Source organism: Coregonus clupeaformis, chromosome 11 (genome assembly GCF_020615455.1).
Source record: "Coregonus clupeaformis isolate EN_2021a chromosome 11, ASM2061545v1, whole genome shotgun sequence".
Classification (NCBI taxonomy): Eukaryota; Metazoa; Chordata; class Actinopteri; order Salmoniformes; family Salmonidae; genus Coregonus; species Coregonus clupeaformis.
In genome coordinates, this window is record NC_059202.1 from 28,048,838 (window position 1) to 28,064,483 (window position 15,646).

Genomic DNA, 15,646 nt, shown 5'->3' on the forward strand with positions numbered 1-15,646 from the left:
GGTACTGGTACCCAGTGTATATAGCCAAGTTATCATTGACTCGGTACTGGTACCCAGTGTATATAGCCAAGTTATCATTGACTCTGTACTGGTACCCAGTGTATATAGCCAAGTTATCATTGACTCTGTACTGGTACCCCGTGTATATAGCCAAGTTATCATTGACTCGGTACTGGTACCCAGTGTATATAGCCAAGTTATCATTGACTCTGTACTGGTACCCCGTGTATATAGCCAAGTTATCATTGACTCGGTACTGGTACCCAGTGTATATAGCCAAGTTATCATTGACTCTGTACTGGTACCCAGTGTATATAGCCAAGTTATCATTGACTCTGTACTGGTACCCAGTGTATATAGCCAAGTTATCATTGACTCTGTACTGGTACCCCGTGTATATAGCCAAGTTATCATTGACTCGGTACTGGTACCCAGTGTATATAGCCAAGTTATCATTGACTCTGTACTGGTACCCAGTGTATATAGCCAAGTTATCATTGACTCGGTACTGGTACCCCGTGTATATAGCCAAGTTATCATTGACTCGGTACTGGTACCCAGTGTATATAGCCAAGTTATCATTGACTCGGTACTGGTACCCAGTGTATATAGCCAAGTTATCATTGACTCGGTACTGGTACCCTGTGTATATAGCCAAGTTATCATTGACTCGGTACTGGTACCCAGTGTATATAGCCAAGTTATCATTGACTCTGTACTGGTACCCCGTGTATATAGCCAAGTTATCATTGACTCGGTACTGGTACCCCGTGTATATAGCCAAGTTATCATTGACTCGGTACTGGTACCCAGTGTATATAGCCAAGTTATCATTGACTCGGTACTGGTACCCAGTGTATATAGCCAAGTTATCATTGACTCGGTACTGGTACCCAGTGTATATAGCCAAGTTATCATTGACTCGGTACTGGTACCCAGTGTATATAGCCAAGTTATCATTGACTCGGTACTGGTACCCAGTGTATATAGCCAAGTTATCATTGACTCTGTACTGGTACCCAGTGTATATAGCCAAGTTATCATTGACTCGGTACTGGTACCCCGTGTATATAGCCAAGTTATCATTGACTCGGTACTGGTACCCCGTGTATATAGCCAAGTTATCGGTACTCATTGTTTATCTATTACTACTTTTATTATTACGTGTTTTACTGTTCTATGATTTCTCTATTTTCTTTCTCTCTGTATTGTTGAGAAGGACCCGTAAGTAAGTATTTCACTGTTGGTCTACACCTGTTGTTTACGAAGCATGTGACTAATACAATTTGATTTGATATTAAATCATTACAGTTTAGATTATAGCAATACAAAGTACGCGTCTTAGAAATCTTTAGAATACCTTTTGAATCGTAGTGGACCACCCCAGCGAAATGCTGGATTCCAAACTGCGTGTCGTGGTTGTTTTTAGGGGGAATATAGACATCGCCCTTCCCATGTACCTGGTTCATCTTGTTGATCATGGTAGTATCTGTACCCTGCACACACACACACACACACAACAGAACAAAGAACAGAAGAGTTAGGACCTTTCACTTGTCCGAGCCAGAACGGCCCATATGGTAGGAGACTATTTCTTGAGGCAGCTTGATGTACAAATACACCCCCTAGACAGGACGCTAGTCTGTCACAGGGCCTCACTTGTACATTAGAGCTATGGTTCTCAACCTGGGTTACTAGTACCCTTGGGGTACCCGGCCTATCCACAGGGGGTATTTGGGAAGACTCATAAGAACATAGGCCTTATAATCAGTTGCACACGAGGGGGGCACTTCAGAGCAAAATGTAATTGGGGAACAGTAACCAAAACATTTGAGAACCACCGAATTAGTTTGCATCCCAGATGTCTTCTATTCTGTACATACTGTAGTATACTACTATTGACGAGAGCCCTATGGGCAGTAGTGCACTATGTAGAAAATACAAGGCCCTTTGTGACGCAGTCTTAAAGTGCAGGGCGGAAGCTGGGTACCTTGGGGAAGTTGCTTTCCTCGTCGATAAGTGCCAGGATGTTAAGAGACTTGTTGGCCAGCACGTCCAGTGTTCTCTGGTTGTCGTTGTATTCAATGTGCTTCCAGACGATGTTCTCGCAGGCGTACTCATCCTGCTCCAGCTTGAAGACATGCTTCACGAAGAACTGCTGCAGCTGCTCGTTGGCGAAGTTGATACACAGCTGCTCAAAACTACAACGAAACAAGCAAACAACCCACACAATAATCAAAAGAATGGTCGACACACTTTAGGGAGTTAGAGTAAAGTCACTAAGGGTGACTGACTTTAGGGAGTTAGAGTAAAGTCACTAAGGGTGACTGACTTTAGGGAGTTAGAGTAAAGTCACTAAGGGTGACTGACTTTAGGGAGTTAGAGTAAAGTCACTAAGGGTGACTGACATTAGGGAGTTAGAGTAAAGTCACTAAGGGTGACTGACTTTAGGGAGTTAGAGTAAAGTCACTAAGGGTGACTGACTTTAGGGAGTTAGAGTAAAGTCACTAAGGGTGACTGACTTTAGGGAGTTAGAGTAAAGTCACTAAGGGTGACTGACTTTAGGGAGTTAGAGTAAAGTCACTAAGGGTGACTGACTTTAGGGAGTTAGAGTAGTAAAGTCACAAAGGGTGACTGACTTTAGGAAGTTAAGAGTAAAGTCACTAAGGGTGACTGACTTTAGGGAGTTAGAGTAAAGTCACTAAGGGTGACTGACTTTAGGGAGTTAGAGTAAAGTCACTAAGGGTGACTGACTTTAGGGAGTTAGAGTAAAGTCACTAAGGGTGACTGACATTAGGGAGTTAGAGTAAAGTCACTAAGGGTGACTGACTTTAGGGAGTTAGAGTAAAGTCACTAAGGGTGACTGACTTTAGGGAGTTAGAGTAAAGTCACTAAGGGTGACTGACTTTAGGGAGTTAGAGTAAAGTCACTAAGGGTGACTGACTTTAGGGAGTTAGAGTAAAGTCACTAAGGGTGACTGACTTTAGGGAGTTAGAGTAGTAAAGTCACAAAGGGTGACTGACTTTAGGAAGTTAAGAGTAAAGTCACTAAGGGTGACTGACTTTAGGGAGTTAGAGTAAAGTCACTAAGGGTGACTGACTTTAGGGCGTTAGAGTAAAGTCACTAAGGGTGACTGACTTTAGGGAGGTAGGGTAAAGTCACTAAGGGTGACTGACTTTAGGGAGTTAGGGTAAGGTCACTAAGGGTGACTGACTTTAGGGAGTTAGGGTAAGGTCACTAAGGGTGACTGACTTTAGGGAGTTAGGGTAAAGTCACTAAGGGTGACTGACTTTAGGGAGTTAGGGTAAGGTCACTAAGGGTGACTGACTTTAGGGAGTTAGAGCAAAGTCACTAAGGGTGACTGACTTTAGGGAGTTAGGGTAAGGTCACTAAGGGTGACTGACTTTAGGGAGTTAGAGTAAAGTCATAAAGGGTGACTGACTTTAGGGAGTTAGGGTAAGGTCACTAAGGGTGACTGACTTTAGGGAGTTAGAGCAAAGTCATAAAGGGTGACTGACTTTCGTCCCCCTAAGGTTGTAAAACTCTGGTAACTTTTCTCCAATTCCGGAATCCTCCAAACTGAATTTCAAGAGAAATCTGGGAATTTTGCAAAAGTTACTGGAATTTTGCAACCTTAATCCTCCCACAGGAATGAATGAAATATGTTGTGATGGTACAGACCTGTTCTTGTTGAAGTTCTCGAAGCCAAAGATGTCCAGCAGACCGATAGACTGTCTGACGTGTTTAGTGTCCTCAGGAGGAGGCTTGAACACAGCCTTGTTGATCTTCCCCACCACCCAGACAAACAGTCTACCATAGATGGCCTAGGGGGAGAATGAAGTACATTATCATACAGTATTATCATTGTTATAATGCATTATCACATATTATCACACATTATCTAACAGACAGAATTATATTATAGCCAAGCATCGGAGATGATAATGTTTCTATTTTTACCCCATGACTGAAAGGTTCCCAAAGAAGAGTGTCTGATTTAAGCTCCAGATATATTATGGTCTTAGTAAGAGCAGATGCTGTCCCCTAGCCTGGTCCCAGACCCGTTTGTGCTGTCTTACCAACTCCTATAGTCATTACCTAGCCTGGTCCCAGACCTTTGTGCTGTCTTACCAACTCCTATAGTCATTACCTAGCCTGGTCCCATACCTGTTTGTGCTGTCTTACCAACTCCTATAGTCATTACCTAGCCTGGTCCCAGATCTGTTTGTGCTGTCTTGCCAACTCCTATAGTCATTACCTAGCCTGGTCCCAGACCTGTGTGTGCTGTCTTGCCAACTCCTATAGTCATTACCTAGCCTGGTCCCAGATCTGTTTGTGCTGTCTTACCAACTCCTATAGTCATTACCTAGCCTGGTCCCAGATCTGTTCGTGCTGTCTTGCCAACTCCTATAGTCATTATCTAGCCTGGTCCCAGGTCTGTTTGTGCTGTCTTGCCAACTCCTATAGTCATTACCTAGCCTGGTCCCAGATCTGTTTGTGCTGTCTTACCAACTCCTATAGTCATTACCTAGCCTGGTCCCAGATCTGTTCGTGCTGTCTTGCCAACTCCTATAGTCATTACCTAGCCTGGTCCCAGGTCTGTTCGTGCTGTCTTGCCAACTCCTATGGTCACTGGCACTCAATTTGGCAAGACAGTACAAACAAGACAACAAGTGGTACCAGCCTCACCTTGACAAACGCGTCTCTGCCGTCCATGGCTTGGGCTGAGGTGAGGGGTTTGGTCACACTCTCCCTGGAGGTCATAAAGGAGCGCTGGGTCAGACTCTTCTCCAGGGCCTTGGGGTCCACCTGGACCACAAACAGAGAGGGACATCACAGAGGTCAGTGACAGGTTAGTCTGGAGCTAACAGATATCACACCATTTTCTTGTGTACCCTTCGTATTCTCGAGAACTGAAAGCAGTTTTGGGGTATGGAGACACCTAGAACGTCTGGGATTGAGGCTAGTGACAGGCTTACCTCCAGAAGTTTGCTGGCCATGTTGAAATGATTTGACATCGTGACGTCACAGCTCTCCAGATTACTCAAAATGGTGGCTGGAAGGATCAAAGATAAGGAAGTCAGTTAAAGTAGGTCCTTCAGCGGCCCAATGGATTGGAAATGCAAAAATGTCTTCTTCCCCAACAGGCCCACACCATGGCTCTACCTCTAAATGTATTATTCCCCAACAGGCCCACACCATGGCTCTACCTCTAAATGTATTATTCCCCAACAGGCCCACACCATGGCTCTACCTCTAAATGTCTCCTTCCCCAACAGGCCCACACCATGGCTCTACCTCTAAATGTATTATTCCCCAACAGGCCCACACCATGGCTCTACCTCTAAATGTATTATTCCCCAACAGGCCCACACCATGGCTCTACCTCTAAATGTCTTCTTCCCCAACAGGCCCACACCATGGCTCTACCTCTAAATGTCTCCCCAACAGGCCCACACCATGGCTCTACCTCTAAATGTCTCCCCCAACAGGCCCACACCATGGCTCTACCTCTAAATGTCTCCTTCCCCAACAGGCCCACACCATGGCTCTACCTCTAAATGTCTCCTTCCCCAACAGGCCCACACCATGGCTCTACCTCTAAATGTCTCCTTCCCCAACAGGCCCACACCATGGCTCTACCTCTAAATGTCTCCTTCCCCAACAGGCCCACACCATGGCTCTACCTCTAAATGTCTCCTTCCCCAACAGGCCCACACCATGGCTCTACCTCTAAATGTCTCCTTCCCCAACAGGCCCACACCATGGCTCTACCTCTAAATGTATTCTTCCCCAACAGGCCCACACCATGGCTCTACCTCTAAATGTCTTCCCCAACAGGCCCACACCATGGCTCTACCTCTAAATGTCTCCTTCCCCAACAGGCCCACACCATGGCTCTACCTCTAAATGTCTCCTTCCCCAACAGGCCCACACCATGGCTCTACCTCTAAATGTCTCCTTCCCCAACAGGCCCACACCATGGCTCTACCTCTAAATGTCTCCCCCCAACAGGCCCACACCATGGCTCTACCTCTAAATGTCTCCTTCCCCAACAGGCCCACACCATGGCTCTACCTCTAAATGTCTCCTTCCCCAACAGGCCCACACCATGGCTCTACCTCTAAATGTCTCCCCCAACAGGCCCACACCATGGCTCTACCTCTAAATGTCTTCTCCCCAACAGGCCCACACCATGGCTCTACCTCTAAATGTCTTCCCCCAACAGGCCCACACCATGGCTCTACCTCTAAATGTCTCCTTCCCCAACAGGCCCACACCATGGCTCTACCTCTAAATGTCTCTTCCCCAACAGGCCCACACCATGGCTCTACCTCTAAATGTCTCTCCCCAACAGGCCCACACCATGGCTCTACCTCTAAATGTCTTCTCCCCAACAGGCCCACACCATGGCTCTACCTCTAAATGTCTCCTTCCCCAACAGGCCCACACCATGGCTCTACCTCTAAATGTCTTCCCCAACAGGCCTACACCATGGCTCTACCTCTAAATGTCTCCTTCCCCAACAGGCCCACACCATGGCTCTACCTCTAAATGTCTCCTTCCCCAACAGGCCCACACCATGGCTCTACCTCTAAATGTCTCCTTCCCCAACAGGCCCACACCATGGCTCTATCTCTAAATGTCTCCTTCCCCAACAGGCCCACACCATGGCTCTACCTCTAAATGTATTATTCCCCAACAGGCCCACACCATGGCTCTACCTCTAAATGTATTATTCCCCAACAGGCCCACACCATGGCTCTACCTCTAAATGTCTCCTTCCCCAACAGGCCCACACCATGGCTCTACCTCTAAATGTATTATTCCCCAACAGGCCCACACCATGGCTCTACCTCTAAATGTATTATTCCCCAACAGGCCCACACCATGGCTCTACCTCTAAATGTCTTCTTCCCCAACAGGCCCACACCATGGCTCTACCTCTAAATGTCTCCCCCAACAGGCCCACACCATGGCTCTACCTCTAAATGTCTCCCCCAACAGGCCCACACCATGGCTCTACCTCTAAATGTCTCCTTCCCCAACAGGCCCACACCATGGCTCTACCTCTAAATGTCTCCTTCCCCAACAGGCCCACACCATGGCTCTACCTCTAAATGTCTCCTTCCCCCAACAGGCCCACACCATGGCTCTACCTCTAAATGTCTTCTCCCCAACAGGCCCACACCATGGCTCTACCTCTAAATGTCTTCCCCAACAGGCCCACACCATGGCTCTACCTCTAAATGTCTCCTTCCCCAACAGGCCCACACCATGGCTCTACCTCTAAATGTCTCCTTCCCCAACAGGCCCACACCATGGCTCTACCTCTAAATGTCTTCCCCAACAGGCCCACACCATGGCTCTACCTCTAAATGTCTCCTTCCCCAACAGGCCCACACCATGGCTCTACCTCTAAATGTCTCCTTCCCCAACAGGCCCACACCATGGCTCTACCTCTAAATGTCTCCTTCCCCAACAGGCCCACACCATGGCTCTACCTCTAAATGTCTCCTTCCCCAACAGGCCCACACCATGGCTCTACCTCTAAATGTCTCCCCAACAGGCCCACACCATGGCTCTACCTCTAAATGTCTCCTTCCCCAACAGGCCCACACCATGGCTCTACCTCTAAATGTCTCCTTCCCCAACAGGCCTACACCATGGCTCTACCTCTAAATGTCTCCTTCCCCAACAGGCCCACACCATGGCTCTACCTCTAAATGTCTCCTTCCCCAACAGGCCCACACCATGGCTCTACCTCTAAATGTCTCCTTCCCCAACAGGCCCACACCATGGCTCTACCTCTAAATGTCTCCTTCCCCAACAGGCCCACACCATGGCTCTACCTCTAAATGTCTCCTTCCCCAACAGGCCCACACCATGGCTCTACCTCTAAATGTCTCCTTCCCCAACAGGCCCACACCATGGCTCTACCTCTAAATGTCTCCTTCCCCAACAGGCCCACACCATGGCTCTACCTCTAAATGTCTCCTTCCCCAACAGGCCCACACCATGGCTCTACCTCTAAATGTCTTCCCCAACAGGCCCACACCATGGCTCTACCTCTAAATGTCTCCTTCCCCAACAGGCCCACACCATGGCTCTATCTCTAAATGTCTTCTTCCCCAACAGGCCCACACCATGGCTCTACCTCTAAATGTCTTCTCCCCAACAGGCCCACACCATGGCTCTACCTCTAAATGTCTTCCCCAACAGGCCCACACCATGGCTCTATCTCTAAATGTCTCCTTCCCCAACAGGCCCACACCATGGCTCTACCTCTAAATGTCTTCCCCAACAGGCCCACACCATGGCTCTACCTCTAAATGTCTCCTTCCCCAACAGGCCCACACCATGGCTCTACCTCTAAATGTCTCCTTCCCCAACAGGCCCACACCATGGCTCTACCTCTAAATGTCTCCCCAACAGGCCCACACCATGGCTCTACCTCTAAATGTCTCCTTCCCCAACAGGCCCACACCATGGCTCTACCTCTAAATGTCTCCTTCCCCAACAGGCCCACACCATGGCTCTACCTCTAAATGTATTATTCCCCAACAGGCCCACACCATGGCTCTACCTCTAAATGTATTATTCCCCAACAGGCCCACACCATGGCTCTACCTCTAAATGTCTTCTTCCCCAACAGGCCCACACCATGGCTCTACCTCTAAATGTCTCCCCAACAGGCCCACACCATGGCTCTACCTCTAAATGTCTCCCCCAACAGGCCCACACCATGGCTCTACCTCTAAATGTCTCCTTCCCCAACAGGCCCACACCATGGCTCTACCTCTAAATGTCTCCTTCCCCAACAGGCCCACACCATGGCTCTACCTCTAAATGTCTCCTTCCCCAACAGGCCCACACCATGGCTCTACCTCTAAATGTATTCTTCCCCAACAGGCCCACACCATGGCTCTACCTCTAAATGTCTTCCCCAACAGGCCCACACCATGGCTCTACCTCTAAATGTCTCCTTCCCCAACAGGCCCACACCATGGCTCTACCTCTAAATGTCTCCTTCCCCAACAGGCCCACACCATGGCTCTACCTCTAAATGTCTCCTTCCCCAACAGGCCCACACCATGGCTCTACCTCTAAATGTCTCCTTCCCCAACAGGCCCACACCATGGCTCTACCTCTAAATGTCTCCTTCCCCAACAGGCCCACACCATGGCTCTACCTCTAAATGTCTCCTTCCCCAACAGGCCCACACCATGGCTCTACCTCTAAATGTCTTCTCCCCAACAGGCCCACACCATGGCTCTACCTCTAAATGTCTCCTTCCCCAACAGGCCCACACCATGGCTCTACCTCTAAATGTCTCCTTCCCCAACAGGCCCACACCATGGCTCTACCTCTAAATGTCTCCTTCCCCAACAGGCCCACACCATGGCTCTACCTCTAAATGTCTCCTTCCCCAACAGGCCCACACCATGGCTCTACCTCTAAATGTCTCCTTCCCCAACAGGCCCACACCATGGCTCTACCTCTAAATGTCTTCTCCCCAACAGGCCCACACCATGGCTCTACCTCTAAATGTCTTCCCCAACAGGCCCACACCATGGCTCTACCTCTAAATGTCTCCTTCCCCAACAGGCCCACACCATGGCTCTACCTCTAAATGTCTCCTTCCCCAACAGGCCCACACCATGGCTCTACCTCTAAATGTCTTCCCCAACAGGCCCACACCATGGCTCTACCTCTAAATGTCTCCTTCCCCAACAGGCCCACACCATGGCTCTACCTCTAAATGTCTTCCCCAACAGGCCCACACCATGGCTCTACCTCTAAATGTCTTCTTCCCCAACAGGCCCACACCATGGCTCTACCTCTAAATGTCTCCTTCCCCCAACAGGCCCACACCATGGCTCTACCTCTAAATGTCTTCCCCAACAGGCCCACACCATGGCTCTACCTCTAAATGTCTCCTTCCCCAACAGGCCCACACCATGGCTCTACCTCTAAATGTCTCCTTCCCCAACAGGCCCACACCATGGCTCTACCTCTAAATGTCTCCTTCCCCAACAGGCCCACACCATGGCTCTACCTCTAAATGTCTCCTTCCCCAACAGGCCCACACCATGGCTCTACCTCTAAATGTCTTCTCCCCAACAGGCCCACACCATGGCTCTACCTCTAAATGTCTTCCCCAACAGGCCCACACCATGGCTCTACCTCTAAATGTCTCCTTCCCCAACAGGCCCACACCATGGCTCTACCTCTAAATGTCTCCTTCCCCAACAGGCCCACACCATGGCTCTACCTCTAAATGTCTTCTTCCCCAACAGGCCCACACCATGGCTCTACCTCTAAATGTCTCCCCCAACAGGCCCACACCATGGCTCTACCTCTAAATGTCTTCTTCCCCAACAGGCCCACACCATGGCTCTACCTCTAAATGTCTCCCCCAACAGGCCCACACCATGGCTCTACCTCTAAATGTCTCCTTCCCCAACAGGCCCACACCATGGCTCTACTCTGTGATTCCTCACATCATGTTTTTCTCAACCTTATTACAGTAGTAGGTCCAAAGTCCCAATCCTAGACCAGGAGAGAGGATGGGTTAGGGTAAAGTCCTCCTCCCTGTTCCAAACCTTCAAAGACATAAAACTCTCCTCCCTGTTCCTGACCTTCAAAGACAACGTTTCCCAGGTGGAGTAAAGCAGCCAGTAACTTGTTGATCTCCCAGGAGTCATTCTCAGAGAACATCAGGATCTTCATGGCCGAGCGGAAGTGGGCGTACTCCTTAATGTCATCACGCCCATCGCAACTGGTGCAGTTACCCTGGCAACGCAGAACAACAACAACCAGGCTCAGAAAAACATGATACTGATGCATCTCAGACCTGGTCCCCATTTAGATCAATTAACAATTATCCATTCATAATTTGTAATTCATACATGTGCAACACTGGTATGCATTAGGGATCGAAGTTAATCCCATTCCAGTGTGAGAGTGATGTGTTGGTAGTAGAACCAATGATGTCCATAAACACAATACATATACATGTATATAACATCTGTTAAAAGAAATACAGTGCCTTCAGAAAGTATTCAGACCCCTGAACTTTTTCCACATTTTGTTACGTTACAGCCTTATTCTAAAATTGATTACATGATTTTTTCCCACATCAATCTACACACAATACCACATAATGACAAAGCAAAAACTGTTTTTTAGAAGAAAAAAAACGTAAATATCACATTTACATAAGTATTCAGACCCTTTACACAGTACTTTGTTGAAGCACCTTTGGCAGCAATTATAGCCTCAAGTCTTCTTGGGTATGACGCTACAAGCTTGGCACACCTGTATTTGGGGAGTTTTTCCCATTCTTCTCTGCAGATCCTCTCAAGCTCTGTCAGGTTGGATGGGGAGCGTCGCTGCACAGCTATTTTCAGGTCTCTCCAGAGATGTTTGATCAGGTTCAAGTCCGGGCTCTGGCTGGGCCACTCAAGGACTTTCAGAGACTTGTCCCGAAGCCACTCCTGCGTTGTCTTGGCTGTGTGCTTAGGGTTGTTGTCCTGTTAGAAGGTGAACCTTCACCCCAGTCTGAGGTCCTGAGCGCTCTGGAGCAGGTGTTCACTAAGGATCTCTCTGTACTTTGCTCCGTTCATCTTTCCCTCGATCCTGACTAGTCTCCCAGTCCCTGCTGCTGAAAAACATCCCCACAGCATGATGCTGCCTCCACCATGCTTCACCGTAGGGATGGTGCCAGGTTTCTTCCAGACGTGACACTTGGCATTCAGGCCAAAGAGTTCAATCTTGGTTTCATCAGACCAGAGAATCTGGTTTATCATGGTCTGAGAGTCTTTAGGTGCCTTTTGGCAAACTCCAAGCGGGCTGTCATGTGCCTTTTACTGAGGAGTGGCTTCCGTCTGGCCACTCTACCATAAAGACCTGATTGGTGGAGTGCTGCAGAGATGGTTGTCCTTCTGGAAGGTTCTCCCATCTCCACAGAGGAACTCTGGAGCTCTGTCAGAGTGACCATCGGGTTCTTGGTCACCTCCCTGACCAAGGCCCTTGCCCTTCTCCCCCGATTGCTCAGTTTGTGCACCTTATATAGACAGGTGTGTGCCTTTCCAAATCATGTCCAATCAATTGAATTTACCACAGGTGGACTCCAATCAAGTTGAAGAAACATCTCAAGGATGATCAATGGAAACAGGATGCACCTGAGCTCAATTTCATAGCAAAGGGTCTGAATACTTATGTAAATAAGGTATTTCTGTTTTACATTTTTAATACATTTGCAAAAATGTCTAGAAACCTGTTTTTGCTTTCTCATTATGTGGTATTGTGTGTAGATTGATGAGGAAAATGTTTTATTTAATCAATTTTAGAATAAGGTTGAAACGTAACAAAATTTTGAAAAAGTCAAGGGGTCTGAATACTTTCTGAAGGCACTGTATGTCTATGTGTTGTTACCATGGTGAGGTAGCTACCATATAGATATGTGTCTGGTTGTTACCATGGTGAGGTAGCTACTATTTAGATATGTGTGTGGTTGTTACCATGGTGAGGTAGCTACTATATAGATATGTGTGTGGTTGTTACCATGGTGAGGTAGCTACCATATAGATATGTGTCTGGTTGTTACCATGGTGAGGTAGCTACTATTTAGATATGTGTGTGGTTGTTACCATGGTGAGGTAGCTACTATATAGATATGTGTGTGGTTGTTACCATGGTGAGGTAGCTACTATATAGATATGTGTCTGGTTGTTACCATGGTGAGGTAGCTACTATATAGATATGTATGTGGTTGTTACCATGGTGAGGTAGCTACTATATAGATATGTGTGTGGTTGTTACCATGGTGAGGTAGCTACTATATAGATATGTGTGTGGTTGTTACCATGGTGAGGTAGCTACTATATAGATATGTATGTGGTTGTTACCATGGTGAGGTAGCTACTATATAGATATGTGTGTGGTTGTTACCATGGTGAGGTAGCTACTATATAGATATGTGTGTGGTTGTTACCATGGTGAGGTAGCTACTATATAGATATGTGTCTGGTTGTTACCATGGTGAGGTAGCTACTATATAGATATGTGTGTGGTTGTTACCATGGTGAGGTAGCTACTATTTAGATATGTGTGTGGTTGTTACCATGGTGAGGTAGCTATTTTATAGATATGTGTGTGGTTGTTACCATGGTGAGGTAGCTACTATTTAGATATGTGTGTGGTTGTTACCATGGTGAGGTAGCTACTATATAGATGTGTGTGTGGTTGTTACCATGGTGAGGTAGCTACTATATAGATATGTGTGTGGTTGTTACCATGGTGAGGTAGCTACTATATATATATGTGTGTGGTTGTTACCATGGTGAGGTAGCTACTATATAGATATGTGTGTGGTTGTTACCATGGTGAGGTAGCTACTATATAGATATGTGTGTGGTTGTTACCATGATGAGGTAGCTACTATATAGATATGTGTGTGGTTGTTACCATGGTGAGGTAGCTACTATATGTGTGTGGTTGTTACCATGGTGAGGTAGCTACTATATAGATATGTGTGTGGTTGTTACCATGGTGAGGTAGCTATTATATAGATATGTGTGTGGTTGTTACCATGGTGAGGTAGCTACTATATAGATATGTGTGTGGTTGTTACCATGGTGAGGTAGCTACTATTTAGATATGTGTGTGGTTGTTACCATGGTGAGGTAGCTACTATATAGATATGTGTGTGGTTGTTACCATGATGAGGTAGCTATTTTATAGATATGTGTGTGGTTGTTACCATGGTGAGGTAGCTACTATATAGATATGTGTGTGGTTGTTACCATGGTGAGGTAGCTATTTTATAGATATGTGTGTGGTTGTTACCATGGTGAGGTAGCTACTATTTAGATATGTGTGTGGTTGTTACCATGGTGAGGTAGCTACTATATGTGTGTGGTTGTTACCATGGTGAGGTAGCTACTATATAGATATGTGTGTGGTTGTTACCATGGTGAGGTAGCTACTATTTAGATATGTGTGTGGTTGTTACCATGGTGAGGTAGCTACTATATATATATGTATGTGGTTGTTACCATGGTGAGGTAGCTACTATATAGATATGTGTGTGGTTGTTACAATGGTGAGGTAGCTACTATATAGATATGTGTGTGGTTGTTACCATGGTGAGGTAGCTACTATATAGATATGTGTGTGGTTGTTACCATGGTGAGGTAGCTACTATATAGATATGTGTGTGGTTGTTACCATGGTGAGGTAGCTACTATATAGATATGTGTGTGGTTGTTACCATGGTGAGGTAGCTACTATATAGATATGTGTGTGGTTGTTACCATGGTGAGGTAGCTACTATTTAGATATGTGTGTGGTTGTTACCATGGTGAGGTAGCTACTATATAGATATGTGTGTGGTTGTTACCATGGTGAGGTAGCTACTATTTAGATATGTGTGTGGTTGTTACCATGGTGAGGTAGCTACTATATAGATATGTGTGTGGTTGTTACCATGGTGAGGTAGCTACTATATAGATATGTGTGTGGTTGTTACCATGGTGAGGTAGCTACTATATAGATATGTGTGTGGTTGTTACCATGGTGAGGTAGCTACTATATAGATATGTGTGTGGTTGTTACCATGGTGAGGTAGCTACTATTTAGATATGTGTGTGGTTGTTACCATGGTGAGGTAGCTACTATATAGATATGTGTGTGGTTGTTACCATGGTGAGGTAGCTACTATTTAGATATGTGTGTGGTTGTTACCATGGTGAGGTAGCTACTATTTAGATATGTGTGTGGTTGTTACCATGGTGAGGTAGCTACTATTTAGATATGTGTGTGGTTGTTACCATGGTGAGGTAGCTACTATATAGATATGTGTGTGGTTGTTACCATGGTGAGGTAGCTACTATATAGATATGTGTGTGGTTGTTACCATGGTGAGGTAGTTGTACTCGGAGGCGTTGCCTAGAGACAGGATCTTCTTCTGTTCAGCAGGCATCCCCATCAACATACAGTAGAATATGTGGTAGTTCCTCTCCTCAGGGGCCTGCACATACAAACACAATCACAACACACAGAACACACTTCCTCTATGGGCCTGCACATACAAACACAATCACAACACACAGAACACACTTCCTCTAAGGGCCTGCACATACAAACACAATCACAACACACAGAACACACTTCCTCTATGGGCCTGCACATACAAACAATACTTACTAACCACCCGAAATTATCTGCAAAACTTGGGGGCGAACTTCCACTTAAGTCGAATTTTCACTTAGTCATGCAATGATGTCAATGGGAGAGTGAAAATTCGACTTACAGTTTTTCTCAATCGTGTACATGCATTTTTCGGAACAATGTTGTCATTATTCAAAACAGAGTCCACAAGATACAGAACTGTGGTCTTTTACCGTAAATGGGTTTTCAAAATGTATCTGCCTTCTCAAAACATAAATACACCTGCTAAAAGATTAAAGCAACTATACTCATCTCTTGAGTCCAAGCAGACAAAACGGAAAGTATTTAAAAAATCTATACATTTTCTTTGCAGTCACTAAATCATGATGATCAAAATTGGAAGTACAACTATCCAAAGGTGCAGAATTATGGGACATTACTTTCAGAGTAACACAATGCAATGTACAGT

At 46.4% G+C, this 15,646-nt stretch overlaps 1 protein-coding gene across 1 annotated transcript in view; it reads right to left on the reverse strand.

Moving 5' to 3' along the window:
• Positions 1-15,646, reverse strand: part of LOC121537627 (unconventional myosin-VIIa) — a 104,087-nt gene that overhangs the window by 55,060 nt on the left and 33,381 nt on the right. Inside the window, exons 8-14 of the mRNA XM_041845211.2 lie at positions 14,924-15,037; positions 10,644-10,797; positions 4,980-5,056; positions 4,690-4,809; positions 3,682-3,824; positions 1,991-2,201; positions 1,361-1,496 (exon numbers count right to left, since the gene is read on the reverse strand). Of these exons, the coding sequence (XP_041701145.1) occupies positions 1,361-1,496; positions 1,991-2,201; positions 3,682-3,824; positions 4,690-4,809; positions 4,980-5,056; positions 10,644-10,797; positions 14,924-15,037 (955 nt within the window). The remainder of the gene's footprint in view (positions 1-1,360; positions 1,497-1,990; positions 2,202-3,681; positions 3,825-4,689; positions 4,810-4,979; positions 5,057-10,643; positions 10,798-14,923; positions 15,038-15,646) is intronic.